The 18,631-nt window shown below is 45.3% G+C and overlaps 1 protein-coding gene across 2 annotated transcripts; it reads right to left on the bottom strand.

Annotated features, from left to right (window-relative positions):
* Positions 1–9,473: 9,473 nt before the first annotated feature.
* Positions 9,474–17,591, bottom strand: LOC144144952 (uncharacterized). 2 transcript variants are annotated; one of them, XM_077676455.1, is made up of 4 exons: positions 17,380–17,591; positions 17,202–17,275; positions 16,128–16,399; positions 9,474–9,760 (listed from the first exon to the last, which is right to left on the bottom strand). In XM_077676455.1, the coding sequence occupies exons 1-4, from the start codon at positions 17,470–17,472 to the stop codon at positions 9,654–9,656; spliced, it is 546 nt and encodes a 181-aa protein (XP_077532581.1). In that variant the 5' UTR covers positions 17,473–17,591; the 3' UTR covers positions 9,474–9,653. The 2 variants fall into 2 exon arrangements, 1 of the variants encoding a protein (XP_077532581.1); XR_013317380.1 differs by lacking the exon at positions 17,202–17,275.
* Positions 17,592–18,631: the final 1,040 nt, after the last annotated feature.

Below are 18,631 nucleotides of genomic sequence, written 5' to 3' on the forward strand. Positions count from 1 at the left end.
CTCTGTTGTACAGGACATGGCCTGTAGAACAGAGCTTTTTAGGTGGCGCTCTTGATAGGGGCTGGGTTGGGTACGAGCACTGCAAGGCGGTCCTTGTTGCGTGGAGTGGTAGGCGTAGGTTTGTGCAAGTGATCAGCCTTGATTGGTAATGTTTTAATTAGCAAGACCTTATAAACGCGGTATTCGTAAGCAGTGTTCCTGTTCGAGCACCCCGTGGCATTTGGGGTACATGGAAGTATTTTCTTCTTAAGGACCCTATCTAGTGTTGAAGCCCGGGAGATCGGCCGCTGAAGGAGACGAGAAAGGGGGTACTGTTCTGTTTCGCAGTTTTATGACAACACGGTATTTTCAAGAGAGGAGTGGTTCGAGAGAGCCTCAAAGAGGGGAACTCACCCTCCTCCGCGAGCAGATGGCTGCGGTGCCAGGAGTACTCCGCACAACAGCGTTAGCATTATGGGGACGGAGACAGTTCAAAAGGACGAAGGAATTACCACGCAGTGAGCAGGCGACGGCATCGCTAATAAGCGCCCGCTACAAAGCCCCCCCCCGCCCCCCCCCCCCCCCCCCCACCCCCCGCTAGAGCGGATTCCGAGTCACTACATCCAACGCGTCAGTAGATCCAACGAGTCATTACATCCATTCGTTGATGTACTGACTCGGTGGATCTAGTGACGCGTTGGATCTAGTGACTCGGTTGGATCTACTGACCCGTTGGATCTAGCGACGCGTTGGATCTAATGACTGGGATGGATGTATCGACCCTTTGGATCTTATGACTCGTTCGATCTAGTGACTCGGTGGGGCGGGAGGGAGAGGAGGGTAGTTAGGGAAGGAATATTTTTTGCCCCCACCGCCTTCCATTCCGGCTTTACAAAATGAACAAAAGAGCGCCCCTCAGCTTACTGCTTGGGTAGCGGGTATGCTTTCTAGCGCTGCACGTCTGTATTTATTCTTTTTCCACAGCTCGTGGTGAGTTTGTAAGTGCACACAACACTTTCAAAAGAAAGGGGCAACGTCTTTTGAGACTAACCACCCTGCGAGCACTTGGCTATCAGTCAGGGAGTAAGGAAAATGTAAAAAATTAGGAAAAAGGGGCGCGGCGACCACTGCAGATTAGTCACGGGAAAATGCGCCTGCGACAGTGACGTTCATGTGAAAGGTACACGTAACGGCGGTTGCGGGGGGACCGCGGGATGGGGATATTTTGTGCAAAGGTTCTCCGAATGCCTGACTTTGGGTGGGGGAGGAGTGTGGGGGGGGGGGGGGTGCCTTACTGTTAATTTTAGCTCGCCGTGGCATCCGCTAGGAGGACCGGTGCTGGAAAGATGCATTTAACTTTATAACGCAGGAGTCGTTGTCGGTATTCTCTGTCTTTTTTTTACATTTTCAGGTATAATTATAATTTTCACAACTGAGGTTAGTTTTCGGTGTCATAACTTTTTTTCTGTTCGCTAGGGTGTGTTAGATTCGTTAACATTAGGCTACTTTAGTAGAAGGCAAAGTAGTACCAGACTACGGCGCCTAGTATATTCTAGGCACTACAGCCCTACGGGGCGTTTTTCATCAAAACAATGCCTGTTGGCGTCCGTTTAGTGGGGGGACCTATAATACCGTCGGACGGCATATAGACACAGCCTCATATAAATGCACTCGACTTCCTTGAAACGATTTTTCCTTATATATTTGTTGAGAATCGTTCCTCGATGACGTTTTATTCTTTTTTTTACGTCATCTCTGATTGCACCGGAACAAACATGTATTGATACTGCAGTAAAGTCTGCATGCAGACTTCAAACGCGCCCTACGTCGTTGTCTTGACACCAACCGCGGCCGGAGCCCCGCTAGCCGTTCCCGGTCCGCCGGACTCCTGATGTATTTCTGTGAAGCAGGGGCTTCATACGCGCTGCCCGCGGACCGCACGCGGCCCTGGGACCTTTTGATTCGAACCTATTTATTACTAATGTTCTTGTTCGCAATTCCGCATTATTTTAGGCCAGGTGATTTTATGCGGCATTGTCAAAAACGACTGTTTATTTGTTGAATATTTGGTGGAATATTTGAATCTTTCGGAAGCTTCGCTTTAAAAACGCAGAAAGCCAAAACGAACAACTTCAGCAGTGGTAGCAGCGGAACCAACTTCAGTTGGTAGCAACTTCAGTTGCTACAATTTCAGTTGGTAGCAATTAAAATGCGAAAACTTCGTATAAAAACTGAACATCTGTCCTGTTCAGCTGTGAGACAGCGAAGCTGTTAGATTCTAATAAAAATGATATTACGAAAGGAGTTACAAAAGCGCTTTGAATTTCAATTTAGCAATACAGTTGACTCATATTAATACGAACTCCATGAGGACCGCAAAAGGCTTCTAAATAACACAGCTTTCAAATAAGCAGAATCCCGCCATGGTGGCTCAGTGGCCAATGCATTGTGCTGCTAGGCTCAAGGACGCGGTTTCGATTCCCGGCCGCGACTTTCCTCGCAAATTCAAGCGCACGACATTGTTTGTCCTGAGTGTTAAGACTCATCGCTATAGTTGGAGCTTGAAGAGTCCAGCACGCAATCTGCTTACACGGAGTTGTGTGCAGCAAAGAACGTACAAAGAACGTAGGGATGCGTACGTTGGCGCGAGTTTCAACGGAACTGGCTGTGCGCGGCCGCAGTTGCCTAGGCGCCGACATAACACGGTACATGGTGGTGTTTTGGCGCCGAAAAATTTGAATTTCATCGAGAAATGACGGCCACACGTATGTTTTTATTCAAAATAACTTCCAATTAACCGACATAATTGGTTTTGGCTTCGAATTATCGGGCAATTTTTCCATTTAATTGCATGTATAATAGCCGAAACCAGCTAGAACATCACTTCAAGTTAACCGAAAATTCTGATTAGGCTTTTTTTAACTATGGAGAGTAGATTTTATCTTGTTTGCGAGCGTATTGATCGGACGTAGTTAGAACGAGCAGAAGGAACACAATACGATTGTTATTTGCGATTTAAGCTATTTCTCAGTTCAATATAGTAATCAAATTTGAAATGGCCGCAGTTTTATTCTAACAAAAAAACACGATGTTGCCTGTTTTACGTTGTTTCAGAGGCGATAATGGAATGTCTTAGGAGTAGCGGCTTTATGTTCGTTCTGTGAAAACTGCGACTGGTAAAATACCCATTATATCGCCTAAGCCAAAACTCCCCACGACCATGTAGCCGCCTCAGAAGTCAGAGTTCATTCATATGTTTCGCGGTCTCCTTACGAAAACAAGAGTTACATCCATTTTCTGTAACCATTCTCATCCCGTAGATGTTCACATCTTTACAACAAAAGAGAATTCCTCAACGCTTACCATTTCACTGTCGACCACCTAATTACGACAAGTAAATGAACTCGCCGTGATGAAAGATCTGTCAGGCGGCACCATAATTTTACCTGAGATGTCTATGCTGGATTTAAAGCTACAGCAGTTTCCCGATTAAGTTGGGGCGTTGTCGCAAAAAAAAAAAATAACTTGATTGCCACCTACTCGCAAAAAAGGGGGTATAACAAATAGTTGAATAAAGGAAGACCAGGTGCAGCTTTCCGGCTTAGTGCAATTTTGGCAGGTGTGATTACTATAAAGTTATTGAGCGCAGTACAATGAATTTTCCACAGCCAATGATGGGGCAAAAGCTTACTTTGTGCGCATTTTCAAGTTTATAACTTAGTTCTCCAAGGCTTCGTGGCCTTTGAAATATCCCTTTGAAGTGCATGAGTAGTAACTTTTGATAGTTAATGACACGCAAACTATTCCGATTTTCAAATCCAAGTCCACTGGTTGGTCAGTGCGAAATATCTCTTTTTCTTGTGCATTAACTAGGTTCTCGTCCAGTTATATTTTTCAGCAGGAAAGCTGGGGAGGAATCAGTAATAACAGAGTGATTGTTCGTTGATATTCCGTCTTGCACGCCAACTGCATGTTTGCATTTGTGCAAGATGATAAAACGGGGGAAAGCATCCGTATTGACGACCTGAGAACAAATCCCTGTTCGGCGAATCCGATTCGCTCTCTCCAGCGACGCCAGTGACACCGTGCGGAATTTGTCCAAAGCCGGGATACGGTGATCGGCGGACCGGTATACGTCGCTCCGGCGGCATCCGTGCGGCTTCGCAGAAGCGAAAGGAAAATAGATATCGCAAGTATAGTAATCGACAATGCCGTCTAAATAATCAGAAAATGTAGGCTGAACGAGCGTTCATATTATCTCAACTTTCTTGAGGCAAGCAGCGGGTAAATGTGAAAGAGTTTTAGGACTTGCCGGTGTCTGCTGCGGAGAAAAATGGAAGCCTTCCGGAATCACCCGTGCGTACGGGGTGCCTAAAGTGTTATTTACTGAATTACGTCTGCCACATTTAATTGTTCTTTGCTATGAGGGCGCCGATTTTGTAGGCTCTTTGTATCACCATGTGATCGTCTTCTTCGGTAACTATTTACCTTCATTACCGCATAATGTGTCAACCGATCTTGGCTTATGTGTAGATAAATTGCCTGAATTCCACTTTAGAACATATAAGAAGCAGAGGCTGTACAATTCGCTCGCTTTTATTTTCAATAAAGAAACAAATAAAAACTTTTTGCACGCGAAGGCGAGAAGCAAATGTCGGGATGAGTTTGTTGATTAATGACTGAATACACAAATAATAATGTCGAAGAAAGATGTTTTATCAATGACAAAAAAAGTAACTGGTTCGGATAGTTCAATATCGAGCTCTTGAATGCATTTGGTAGCCCCCGTTTTCGTTTTGGTAATAAGCATTGACGCACTTTAAAATCTTACCGGCAGTCAAATCAATATAACGTAATTTCTGCAGACGCTTTCTCTTAAAATAATTACTACCAGAAAAAAGCGCACCTGTAAATTACTGCCTGTATTTTCGTGTACACTTCAATATCACACGTAGGCTTATAATTTTGTTTTATATATAATGCTAACACGTACGTTCGTTTGTGTACAACTTGAAATGACGTAATAGCTAGGAGCCTCGTATTCACGGTTTGACTGCCCAAAGTGACAACTAGGTTTTGCGACACCCAAGCAAAACACCGTATTACGCACATATCGCCCGCGCATGGTGCGCATGGGCTTCTGCTTATATGCACACAAAACGTTTAAATTAAAACGTGCACTGCGATGACGTACACTGCAATAATATCCCAAAACTTAGCGTTGTACCTTATGTAGCAGGTTCTTTGCCCAAGGAGGCGGGATTGTACTGAAACCACTGCAGTGTGGCCTGAGCCTTGAGCAGCGGATTGCCTCGCAGGCAGCGCTTTTTACACCGCAGCAGACACCCTGAAATGAATGGAATGTTGTCTCGCAATCTGCAACGTAGCCTATGCATGTTTATTTTTCAAGAAAGTAGTTGTGTCAAGCGGAACTACGGGGTTTTAGGCCGCTATTGATGCTGGCACACATGCTTCTACGAAGTATGCTACTGGAGTGTACTAGAAGAAAGAAAACTTCTAGTACACTCTAATACTACGAAGGTCCGATCACCGTCTCGTCCGCAATTGCCCTTTTCCGCAGCGCCACCTGTAGGGGCTGGAAAGAACGGATAGAGCAGAGCACCGCACACAAAAATACCGGAATACTGAAATATACGTCCACTCGCGGAGAAGGATTTTTCCCCTTCCCCCTCGCGTCCCTTATCCCTCGGTCGCCCACGTCGTCCGCTGTTCTTGGAAAACTATGCATTGAGCTCCTGAATGGGTTGCCTTAGCTAGCGGGCGCTGCAGCGCGCATTAATTTAAGCGACACGAATGGTAGCGGTGGCCCGATCCAAGTCCAACAGTTCTAGGCGAGCTCCCCTCGAAGCCGGCACCATGCACGCCCCTTCCGCCGTTCCCATGTGCCGAGAGAAATTCGGGAAGGGACAGCTGGCTGACCCGTAGGGCGAACGTCCATCGAGATTCAGAATCTAACATTCGAGGAACAAAAAAAAATAGAATAACACATTCGTTCTGGGGGTATTTTTACAAGGCCTTTTCGGTGCATGAACATACGATTACACGCACAGTTAAGCACCCGCATGTTCCAGTGCTGGTCGATTTCGGTACAAACAGACGTAGGTGATCCAGGAATTGATGATAGAAAAAAAACAGTGAAAAGTTGCAATCAATTACAGATTTTTTATGTTAATATTTTATTTATCCCAACATAATCATAAGTGCACTGAATTTCTTCGAAACGAATTCTCCAGTAATTGTGTATTAAAGAGGGTTCCTCAATCGTGTTGAATTGATTTGTCTTTGGGCAGTGTCTCAAAGATTTATTTTTCTTAAAACGTGGCCTGTTCTTTTATTGTAATATTTACGCATAATTATCAAATCACATATTTTTAAACGATTGAAATTGTAGGTTCATTCCTAAGAATCGTTCCCCAATCCTCTTTCAGCTATTTACCTTTCTTGTAAATGTTCTTTGAATAGCAGCGCTAACGACTGAAACGAATTACTGAAATTGTGAATTTGTGACGACGTAGTTATGCCCTCTGTTTATTTTAAATTGCGAAATGAATGCATATATAATTCACAGATGAGACCTAATTGTGGCCTGTACAAAATCAGTACCACTTCAATGGTGAAAAAATCTTGCATTCAATTCGTTCTTTCTTTCACACTTAGGCATTTAGAGAGTGCAAGTACATCAAACGGTTATTCGTGGATGCTAGTAAACAAAAACAAACCGATGAATACAACGACCCCCCCAATCGCGAGAAATACAAGCACGCGCAGTTCTTCCCTTTGGATGTAATGGCTCGTTGGATCTAGTGACGCGTTGGATCTAGGGACTCGGATGGATCTCATGACTCATTGGATCAATTGACGCGTTGGATCTAGTGACTCGGTTGGATCTCTTGACTCGTTGAATCTTCTGACTCGGGCATCACGTGGCCTAGTGGATCTCCTGACTGGTTAGATCTAATGACCCGTTGGATCTAGTGACCATAAGCGGCTAGAGCGCACAGCTTTTAAAGAAAGGGAGAAGTTACGAAATGACAAGGGAAGGCCATGATTCGACAAAAGGTGACTGGTAATTACTAAAAACGTGAGAGACAGCATGACCAAAAGCCTCAATATGATATGCCATGGATCGGTCGATGGTGATGACTTCTTGCTTGCTCCGCACGTCGATTGGGATGGTGATATTATTACGCCCAAAATCTTGAACGGGATGTCGTACGGCGGTGTTAGGCAACGGGAAGACTTGGGATAGTTGGTGATGCATGTTGAACCACAGTGCAAACGACGAGACAAAGGACGATAGCAAGAGGAAACACGAAGCGCTGACTTACAACTGGATTTTATTTTTGTCGTTTGCGCTGTGGTTCAACAGGCGGAGTGACGGGCAGCTTCGTTGCTTCGTGCCGCACAAACATGTGTAGCTGAGTTCATGTCGGGAAAAGTGAAAACGTTCCGGTGACGAATGCTCTTGGCCTGAGTTGCGCAAGCTATGCGCGCAGATTCTCGATGTGGTCGGAGTTGTTCTCGTCGGAGCTCATCTCATCGTTTTCGACGTTGCGTTGTGTGAGCCACAAACTTTATTGCAGCTTGCGATGTCGGCTGCTGCCGGAGATGAGAAAACAGACGATGAGCTGGTTGGCAGTTTTATGGCAAGAATGTTTGTTTTAAAAAAAATAGCGCGTGGAGTGGTTCCCCTCGAGGGAAAGGAGGGGGACTCCCGGGTTCTCCTAAAAGAGAGAAAGAATGCGCCCCTGAGGGAGCAGACGGCCGCGGCACCCATGAGTCGACCGGAGAACAATGAAAGCGTTTCGCGAAAGGCGACAGTTGAAAAGGAAAAGGAAATGACCCAGCAGTGAGCAGGCGACGACGTCGCTAGGAAGCGTCCGCTACAGTTGCGTCATTATGTGGTTACGGTGCGGGCCGGCCTCAGAAGTCCCAAGTCGAAAGTTTTGGGATTTTTAAAAGCTGTTCTGGATTATAGCAGGGGAACAGTTGAGTAGCCCTGCCCATCTCAGTGAGGTCGGAGTGATAAAATTCTGGGGTTTTGTGTTCTGTGTACTGCTGTTTGCCGAACTTGAGGTTTGGTGATTATACTTCTACAAATTTGGCCTGCTTAGTGTTGTATATGGTGTCCGCGAGATTCCTGCAGGTTGTTGCAGCAACAAATAGCTTGGTGCTCTGTGCTGTGAAATGCTTCGTGTGTAGCCCTCCTGCCGCTGTTACGCTGCAAGACACTCTGAACGTCAGATGCATAACAATAATATTGAGATCTCAACATCAGTAAGAATGAAATATCAGCCCTGATTGATGGAAGGTGCAATGTAAGAAAACAGTTTACCATGTTCCCGTAGGGGAACCCTGAGTAGTATGTGAAGCAACCATGGGGTCGACTCAAGTTCCCATTAGTTTTCAGTTCAATCGCGGCGTTGCGGGAGGACAATAAGGGGAGCGGAGTGCGCAGCGGCGCTGCATAGTCCGCTACGTACTCCGCGGGTGGCAGTGGCGCAGCCCGCGGAGTATGCAGCGGCTACCAGCGCGTCTCTAACCCTAAGCTGCTTCACTTAATGCGCACGGAGCCGTAGGTGTTGCCATTCGTTGCGCAATTCTGAAGAGGAGAGGAGGAATGCCTGAAAGGAGATGAGAAATGCCTGGCCAACTACTCAGGGTTCCCCTACAGGAAGATGACTACGGGGGTTGAACGCGAAGCTATCTCGTGATGGATTCTTTGGTTTGCCAATCCCTAGGGGCAGCCTGCCGCAATCATCATCAGTGGTGCCTGACCAGGCATGCGCATTGGGGGTGTGGACGCCGCTCAACGGCGCCCACAAAAAGGCGGAGGGAACAGGCTCGACCATAAGCTGTTTCGAATCTATAACACGGATGGTGCATTGAAAATAGTAGACACGTTTTCTAGAAATTTGTACCCGTTCCATTCTGATACACAAAATGTCTTAGCGTTAGCAGTATTGTTTGGACATGCTGATAACACAACCAAGCACGGGGTGGAAAATGCCAGGATAGAGACAAAAAGGAAAAGCTATACGAGGTGACAAGCTTACAGTCCCATGGTAGAAAAAAGCGTGAAAGAATGCTCGCGGAATTATTCTTGCATTTCCTTGTGAATGCGAGATAGTGTAAAGGCATGAAAATGCAAACCTCGTCGTATTTCATTTATTATGCTTTTGCGAAGACCTGAAACATTTATTGGCCCGTTAGCCTTCTGTCAGTTCGTTCGGTATAGCAATCTGCAAAGATAACAGTAATCGATTAAGTGAGATCCAGGCTGATTAGTCGATAAAAAAGGAGCAACCCTACTGAAAAAAAATCAAACGATATATGAACGATAACTCGTATACGAGATTATGGGATCGTAAGGTGAATGATATCATAGGCTTCAACGATATCATTGAGATATCGTAGTAGCTCATCGTAGTAGCTCATCGTATACGTTGGATCATACATGTCGGATCGTTGCAAGCGATGTCGTTCGAGTTTATCGTACAGATTTTGCTGGGGTGAGCGACAATATGTATTCGATGTGTGCGTGTAATACAAGCGTTAAATGCGCAGGTGTTGATATTGTGCTGTGAATGTGCTTAGATCCTTGCACAGTAGAATACGCAAAAGAATACTTGGAAGCTGCTGCCTTTTCCCTTTTATTTTATGTCCCGCAGCAGGTTGGCCACATATCCGTTAAATGCTTTCAGCCACTTCTCCGTGGTAGCTTCACTGTGCCGGTGTTTCATGAAGTAACCATGGGCACCTGCACAAAATGGAAAAAGAGAGGGAGCAGAGAACATGTGTTTAGAGGGTGCACGTGAACCTTTTGGGTGTGTCTGACCCATTAATCAAGCGATATTACATACATGCTCAGTTAGTTGTACCACCTGTGAAGACTTTCCATGGTCAAATGAGGCTACTCTTCACAACTGCAGAAGCTGTGCTTGCTCACAATGCTATGACTATGACCACCAAACATCGTTGGCCCACACTTAAATGCAAGATTCGTCACATGTGGAGATGTGTCCCTTATTATTGTGCTAGCGCAGTGGAGAAAGGTGTGGGGAGGGGCACCTAAGAAAAGCCATGTTTCCCTGAAGCTTCATGAGCTTGAGCTCACAGCATGGCTGCAGGCTGATGCTAAGGTCCGAGGCGCAAGCCTATACCAGCACATCTTATATTGAGCACGGACCACCACTTGGACATGGCACTTGCCTCACGAGTTTATGTGGATGCTATGTTGTGAGAACAGTGCATTCGCAATATTTTTTATTTTGCCCCTGTCCCTGATCTTTAATAATGTGCAAGAATTCGCAACTACAATATAACAATTGAATCAAATAATGCAATATTTCATTTCAACTCAAACCGAATCAGACCTGGTGAAATGTAACAGCGCAATAAACGACGAGGGACACAGAAGAAAATTCACAAGACGGGCGCTTCTGTGTCCCTCGTTGTTTATTGCGCTATTACATTTCATCATGAATTTGTACCACCTCACCCAAATTTCCATTTTGTTCGAATAAAACCATTTGAAAATTACGAGCGAGGTCTCTCCACTTGGGCTTTCCTGCACTGCTTGAGTGACAAACAGTGAAACGCTGATGGAGCATATGATAACCACCTCTCATCTCCTTAGTTTTATTGGGCCAGCTCTGCCCCTCTGGCAATAATGCAATTCACGAAAACAGCAACAGCGAAATAATTGGGGGCAAAACCAACATGAATCAGAGGCAAGGGCCCGATATATGAGCCTAATGTCTGCAGCGACTTCTCGCTGGAATAAGTTGAACGAGTATTTGATGACACTAGATGGTGGCTGAAACAAACCATTGCAGTCTCGAAGACATCAAATAAGTTTGGATTTAAAATAAGCATTTATTGCGGGGAATTCGTCACAGCTCTCAAAAATAAACGAATTGCATCGCATATGACCCTCCTTCTCATGAAAATTTGGATCGTGTTAAAGCTTACAATCGATAGCTAAATGTATTGTTCTTCTAGGACACCTGCTTCAAGTGTTCGTGGCAAGAGCCGAAGGACTGTATGGAGAATGTTTTATGACCTTTAACGTGCACCAGTTGTTGCATCTCGAAAACTGTGTGGAAAATTTAGGACCGTTATCAGCTTTCTCCGTCTTTCCCTTTGAGACGGGAAATAGAAGAATTACAAAAATGGTGAAGGCAACAAAAGGAGCTCCTTATCAAATTGTGGAAAGAGTTGTTCATCAGGAGCTAGAGGTTATGCTTCATTCATCACCTCTAGCCTCAAATGTGCAGCTCTTCTGTGAGCAACAATTATACAATGCTCTTACCACAAAGAAACACACAACGCAAATGGGTAAGTCCAAACAAACAACTATTTATTCTTTGGAACGCCTTAACAGCTTTACAGAAAAGAGAAGAAACAAACACTAAAAAAAGGGCGGGGGGGGGGGGAGATTTAAGGCGAGAAATGGGACGACGAAATACAGAAATTTTGACTCTGAACTATTCAAGTTGAATGCGCAGAAGCCTAATCATCAGAATCTTCTGCGCACACCCGGATTTACAGGGGCCAAGGTGCATCTTTTAAAAGGACAGTTTTGCAACAACCTTAAGACTATGACGCGTGCTCAAGTATTCTCCGAATGTGCCTGATCCCATGAAACAGGACTTCAAAATTTTCCTTTTCTGCAGCTTGGGTGATCTGAACAAAACCTCGGTCTGCTCAAATAAAGCCTTCTATCCACACACTTTGCAGTGTGCGGCCAAGTTTCCAGGCCCGCTCGTCCGCTCACCTGTGTAGCGGGTGCTCCCCGAGCCTTGTGTTTACGCACCGGCCTGGGTGTCCGATCCAGCTTCTTTTGCAGTTCAAGGGGATGCGGTAGACAGCGCCGACCGAGCATTCAACAAATATTGTTTTCTGCTTTGTGTCAAACTGATATCTTCACGCCGTGTTTCCATCCTGATTAACCCTCTTACAAAGCCCTTTAATTTGATGGGGGCTGAGAAAACGACTCCAGCTTCTCGCTTCGCTTTTAGCTTCTTTATCTTATGTATGTACAGGCTAATTTTCTTTCTCTGCTGTTCTTTGGGCCCTTGCTTGGCTTTACCCCCTTTAGCACTTCTAGGCAGTGGACACAAGAACTTGCGTGGGAAACCCACTAGACCTTAAGCGTGCCCACTGTTACAGTTACAGGACTTTTTTTAGGGCTTGGAGGAAACAGCCTGCAGCAATGCTTCTCTTTACTAGCTTCGGATGTCCAGAGTTAAAGGGAAGCGTAGGTACCCCCCCCCCCCCCCCCACCCGCTTCGATAAGACCCGCACGTGTTGGATGCTCCAACATGGATTTGAATGTCTAAATACCGCAGCCTATCGATGTCAGGTGTCTCATGTTTTAACTGTAACCCCTAAAATGCAGTGTGAAAGTGCTCCCGTATGGCAAAAAGCTAGTAAAGAGAAGCATTGCTGCAGGCTGTTTCCTCCAAGCCCTAAAAAAAGTCCTGTAACTGTAACAGTGGGCACGCTTAAGGTCTAGTGGGTTTCCCACACAAGCTCTTGTGTCCACTGCCTAGAAGTGCTAAAGGGGGTAAAGCCAAGCAAGGGCCCAAAGAACAGCAGAGAAAGAAAGTTAGCCTGTACATACACAAGATAAAGAAGCTAAAAGCGAAGCGAGAAGCTGGAGTCGTTTTCTCAGCCCCCATCAAATTAAAGGGCTTTGTAAGAGGGTTAATAAGAATGGAAACACGGCGTGAAAATATCAGTTTGACACAAAGCAGAAAACAAAATTTTTTGAATGCTCGATCGGCGCTGTCTACCGCATCCCCTTGAACTGCAAAAGAAGCTGGATCGGACACCCAGGCAGGTGCGTAAACACCAGGCTCAGGGAGCACCCGCTACACAGGTGAGCGGACGAGCGGGCCTGGAAACTTGGCCGCACACTGCAAAGTGTGTGGATAGAAGGCTTTATTTGAGCAGACCGAGATTTTGTTCAGATCACCCAAGCTGCAGAAAAGGAAAATTGTGAAGTCCTGTTTCATGGGATCAGGCACATTCGGAGAATACGTGAGCACGCGTCATAGTCTTAAGGTTGTTGCAAAACTGTTCTTTTAAAAGATGCACCTTGGCCCCTGTAAATCCGGGTGTGCGCAGAAGATTCTGATGATTAGGCTTCTGCGCATTCAACTTGAATAATTCAGTCAAAATTTATGTATTTCGTCGTCCCATTTCTCGCCCTAAATCTCCCCCCCCCCTTTTTTTAGTGTTTGTTTCTTCTCTTTTCTTTAAAGCTGGTGGAGGCATTCCAAAGAACAAATAGTTGCTTGTTTGCACTTACCCATTTGCGTTGTGTGTTTCTTTGTCTCCATCCTTGTATCGTAAGCCTAAGCAGCGCACTAATCTAACCCAAGCGTCATATGAACAACTAGCCCAGAGAAGTGCTTTAATAAGTTTGAAAGCATTGATGGTGGTTGTCGAAAGAGATTGTGTGATAAACTGCAACATTGTCTGTGAAGAGATGTGCACGGGAAGATTTGCAACATGGAAGATGATAAAAATAGATTTAAAACGTAGAGGACCAAGCACACTGCCTTGGACGACACCAAAATTAATGGGGGCAAAAGAAGTAGAGTTATTAGCAGACGTTAACTTAAAGGGGCATTAAATAGGCTTCCGAAGGTAGTTGTTTCAAATACAAAATTGCTAGACAACATGTTCACGACAACGTATACCAAATATAACACCTCTGCGTAAAGCGAATGCTGCACAAAAGTGCAAGAAAGGTCTTCGCTTCTTTCCTTGTTTACCTGACAATCCTTGTCGCCATTCTCACACACTCTGACGTAACTTTGCGACTCTGACGCAGCCTTCATGGCAAAGCTGGTGCTGAACACTACAGCGTTGCTTTTGGCGGGTTTCCTAAAATCTGCAGTTAATCAGCGTTCCCAGCTGTGGTGGAAATGCGGGTGCATGGTTCGGCGGTTCCGCCGAACGGCACTACAGCACAGCTATCTTTGGAAAAACAAATGTCGATCTTCGCCATCCGTTACATGAGCTTAGCTGAGTCTGTGGATATAGTGCATTGTTTGCAAAGTATGAATAACACCAAAAAACACGGAGAGTCTCTGCAGGTGGAATCGCCGCTACAAGCGTGACCGCGGCAAGCATCTGCCTGCACGGTCGACAAGGACCCCACTGTGCAGTGTACACGCGATATGGCATGAACCGCAGCAGTTAAAACTTGTCACTGCCCGCCAGAGGGGGACTATTGCTTGAAATCAGTTTACAAATGCATGAAAGGGGGAAACAGTGCAGTGAAAGATTGCGCTGGTAATCGTCATCAGCTCAGCTTTGTAAAGTGGCGACTGAATAACTGCGGCGATGCTAAGCCTTTTCTGTGCAAGCTAGAGGGACCTGCTCGCTGCAACAGCGCCACCTCCAAGAAATGCTAGCGAACCGCCAATCGTAGGTGGAAATCTTCAATTACATTCACCAGCGAACATGTTGCGTTTGGGACCCCCCTATCTGACCGTCAAATACTCATTTCCCCCATTCTACAACTGACATACCGACGCAACCACGGCAGTGCGAGCGGCCCGCCCGCTTACTGCCCCACTCAGCTCAGCGCAGCCAGCAGTGGGCGGAGCATACACGTCGCCTGCTAAAAAAGAAAAGCGTGACAAGCAGAGTCAATGGCTGTGTGTACCTCGAAACTGTAAGGTCTCTAGGTGGTCTTGTGCATGTCATTGAAATCACACCGATTAAGAGGTGCGAGGACAGGGTGAAAGCTCCAGGCCTTATTGCCAACCCTTTTTATTGAACAATAACTTAGCTAATACTTAACACTTTTAAACCATTTTTTGCGGGATGCTGTTCCTTCAGCAAACGGCACGTAAAGTCGCTACCTTTGGAACCCTGTTTAGGGCCCCTTTAATTCAACAAGGAAGAAAATCCGTGATCGAAATGAGGACATTAGGGTGAAGTCTGAGAAGTAGTCTGCGGTGTGTAATGCGATCAAATGCGTTAGAAAAATTTAGATAAACTGCAGGAGTGAGTAAACCTGCGTCAACGGATTAATGTAGATCCTGAAGAATCCCAGAAAGTTGCGTTTTACGAGAGTAACCCTTGTGAGTTACTCTTAACCCCATGCTGATATTCAAATATGATGATGTAATTTTATAAGTACTTAGTGACTTGAGAGAGAATGAAATGTTCCACAACCTTACATATGGTGCTTGTTAGGAAAATTGGCCTGTAGTTTAATGGTGAAGCACGGTACCCAGATGGAAAGGTTGGTACTACCTCGGCTATCCACCCATCACTGAGAATAGCGCCTGTCGAGAGACTGAAAATAGCGCCATCAGAATTCTACAGTGTGGATTGTACTTTTCAGTACATTGTAAATAATACCAGTAGGATCTGAAGTAGGTGGAATTTTAAGCTTACCTAAAATAGAAAGTAGTTCCACGTCACTTTGTATGGTTAGTTCTTCAAGCCTTATAGAAAGATTTTATGATGATGATGGTGTTTAGGTTTTAATGGCGCAAGGCCAACTAAGGGCAAAGAGCGCCAAACAAAAGTCGTGTTATGAGAGCGACATGAAAGTAAAAGTAAAACATTTCAGTAAAAATAAACAAAGTAAGACACAACATAATTAAGATGACTGGTGTAAAGGGCCAGGTTGTCAAGATGCATGATAAGAAATGAAATGTAAAAATTTCACATCGGTAAGAAACCAGAAAACACGTTTGAGTGAAAACATGGTCTTGTCTCCTAAGAAGTATGACGGGTGTTGTGGAATATGTCGTGTGTATAGTTGTTGGAAGTGTTTGCATTGTGTTATGTCAAGTGCCTTGCATTGAATGAGTATGTGGATTACGGATAGGCCCTCTCCACACCCGCTGCATATGTATAGAAACATTTTAAAAGGATTGCCTGGCTTGATTCCATGCGAATGAACCCTTTAAAACAAAGTTCGGTTTCTCTTCCTGCGCCTCCAGATTCTCTTGAATATCCCCACTAACCAATAACATGCTTAAAATGCACAGCACTGCTTCACGAAAATGTTTCCAATTACCAGAGGCTACAACACTGCTAACAGGTATACATCATGACAATGGAAGTTTGCACAACATGCAATAACTAACCTGCAAGTACATAATCGATGGGTGCGCTGAATGGCAGCAGTGCCTGGGGCCGAGGAAATGACGTGCGTTTGAAGGGGTGTGCCGAGTGACTTGGTGCCAGGTGACAGACAAAGGAATGGCTTTTCTTGGTGGTGAAGCATACGGAGCACCAAGGGAAGGCCGGCCGCAGCTTAGGTCCAGCAGGTGGAGTGTTGGTTGGCCAGGGGAGGCCCTGGCAAAGCCTTGGGAACTGGACTGACAGGCAGCCGACCCAGGACAGCCAGCAGCAGCACCTGAAGGTACACGATCTGTGAGTGCACAGACAGTAGTTGAAATACAAGAGAAGGCCACGCAAAGATCAAATGCTTACATCAAGCGGATTTGTAATCGCTTAAGGACATTAACCTTCAAGGCAATAATAAGAACATTCCAGCAACATGCAAAGTGAAATTTAGGTCACATTAAGGATGTGTTTATTAGACACGCCAGTAATAAGACTGGGGTATTCATGATATATCCAAAGCTTACCGCTACGTTAATTTGCATTGAACGCATGCTAGCAGCTTATCTGGGTCCATAGCTTTCAATAGGGACTAGTGTGTGCTTGTTGAGGATCATCTATTGCATTGCCTAGCTTGTCTTTGCAAGTTCGATTCTCCAATATAAATCGAGTTGAGAGTGCGGGCCTACAGTTTCCTTGTTAGTCTCTGTATGGTCTTCAATTTCGGGATGTTAGGATGTTGACAACTTGCTTAACTTTCATCACTAATTTACAACAATGCAGGTGCCTCTGATATCGAGCCCCACAGTTCCCGCGAGCTGCTCCTACGGAATCAAGTGCCCGCTTTTTCGCATGTACTTCCAGGGCATCTCCTGTCCACGTTACTTCATCGTATACCGCAGGCATTCACGGATGTGTACTGATCACAGCGTTGTGCCGCTCACGCGAAATTTCGACGGGATCTGCAGTCGCGAAGGCAGATTTTGGTAGACACATAACGCAAAAACGCATAGGTGTTAAAGAACCTCACGTGATGTCAAATAATTAGCAGCCCTCTACTACAGCGCGAGCGTCGTAGTTAAGGTCTAGCTTACGAGTAATTTGATGCTGACTGCCGCGGAAACCGTGGACAGGTAAATCCAGGTCGCCCAGCAAGTACGCAAGTCCCCTAGGATTTAAGAGAAAATGAGAATGGGGTTTAGTGAACCGCTGACCCATAAACACCAGAACCCGTTCCAAACAAGTACAGATTTATAAAACATGCCTACTTACCCTAGCAGGAACGATGTTTCCTACGTAAAATCCTTCTTCACTGTCGTCTTCACTTTGCGAACACCAATACACTTTGTTCGGAAGCAATGCCATCCACTTTTGACGCGCAGTCTTTTGAGGCGGGCGGCGATGATCGTTCTTCCAGTGCCCATGTTTTCAACACATGCGTAGGTTGGAAGGACTGACATCGCGCAATAAAACTTCTATAAGTATGATTTCAGCTGGAAATCGCCAGATAAAACTGATGCAAACAGCACAGCACAAACGCGGGATCCTCACAAACGCACACACGCACACACAATGTGAGACATAGTTGCCAGGCTGCAATAGCAGCATCTCTATGTTTGACGGAAGTCGTGTTAGTACGGGAATATTGGCAATAATCTTTTCGTTTCTGAAAGCTCTAACAAGTTTATATCTTCAAATTGAGGTTTTCATACGCAGAAGTACATATTAATGAAAAACTCTGACACATTTACACTGATGTTAAAGTAGTTTCGATAGTTTTATGGCCTTTATTCCGGTCGTGCTATTCCGGTCAATTCTCGGCGGTTTCTTTTCCTTTTTTAGAGAAAGAGACGGAACAAATCGCCAACTTTGACGTAATTGGAAGCAGGAAACAAGCGCTTACCCTTGTAAAATAAAAAAAAGCTATTAAATTCCTCACGGACAAAAAAAAAAGTATTCGCCGAGATTTGAACTAGCGACTACCAAAACGCTAGGCGAGCATTCTACCACTGCACTATCCTAACAAGTGATTTCCGTTGCCTAAGAATGTAGTATAATTGTAGTATGTGTAAGTGTGAATGGATATTGTTGCTTGTGTCTTGTTTTGACCGTAGTTTAGACATTTCGGCAGTTATAGCGCTTGCTTCTCTCGCACCGATCTTGCTGACAAGGCCAACTATGCTAGTGTTACAAGCGATTTAGCCAAAGCTCCCTTATTTTACCCAAGCAAAGCTATCTCAGATCATCCCCGATCTCTTCCATGCAAGCGACGGTAGCCACGAATGAAGTCAAATACGCCGCTAGTTTGGTAACGCTTGTTTGTCACGCACCGATCTTGCAGACAAGCCACATTACGCTAATACGACAATTAATGACAGCAAACCTGTTGTGTAAAACGACTGCTGACAGCAGCGAAAACCTCTGAAGTAGTTAGAGTACGTGGGCATAGCTCAAGGCGCAACATGAGAAAGCAACCGAAGCGACGAACGACGCGAAAACCGTGATGGGTACAGCAAACAGGTAC

Source organism: Haemaphysalis longicornis, unplaced genomic scaffold, assembly GCF_048455015.1.
Source record: "Haemaphysalis longicornis isolate Haplotype H1 unplaced genomic scaffold, Haemaphysalis longicornis Haplotype H1 scaffold_7, whole genome shotgun sequence".
Lineage (NCBI taxonomy): Eukaryota > Metazoa > Arthropoda > Arachnida > Ixodida > Ixodidae > Haemaphysalis > Haemaphysalis longicornis.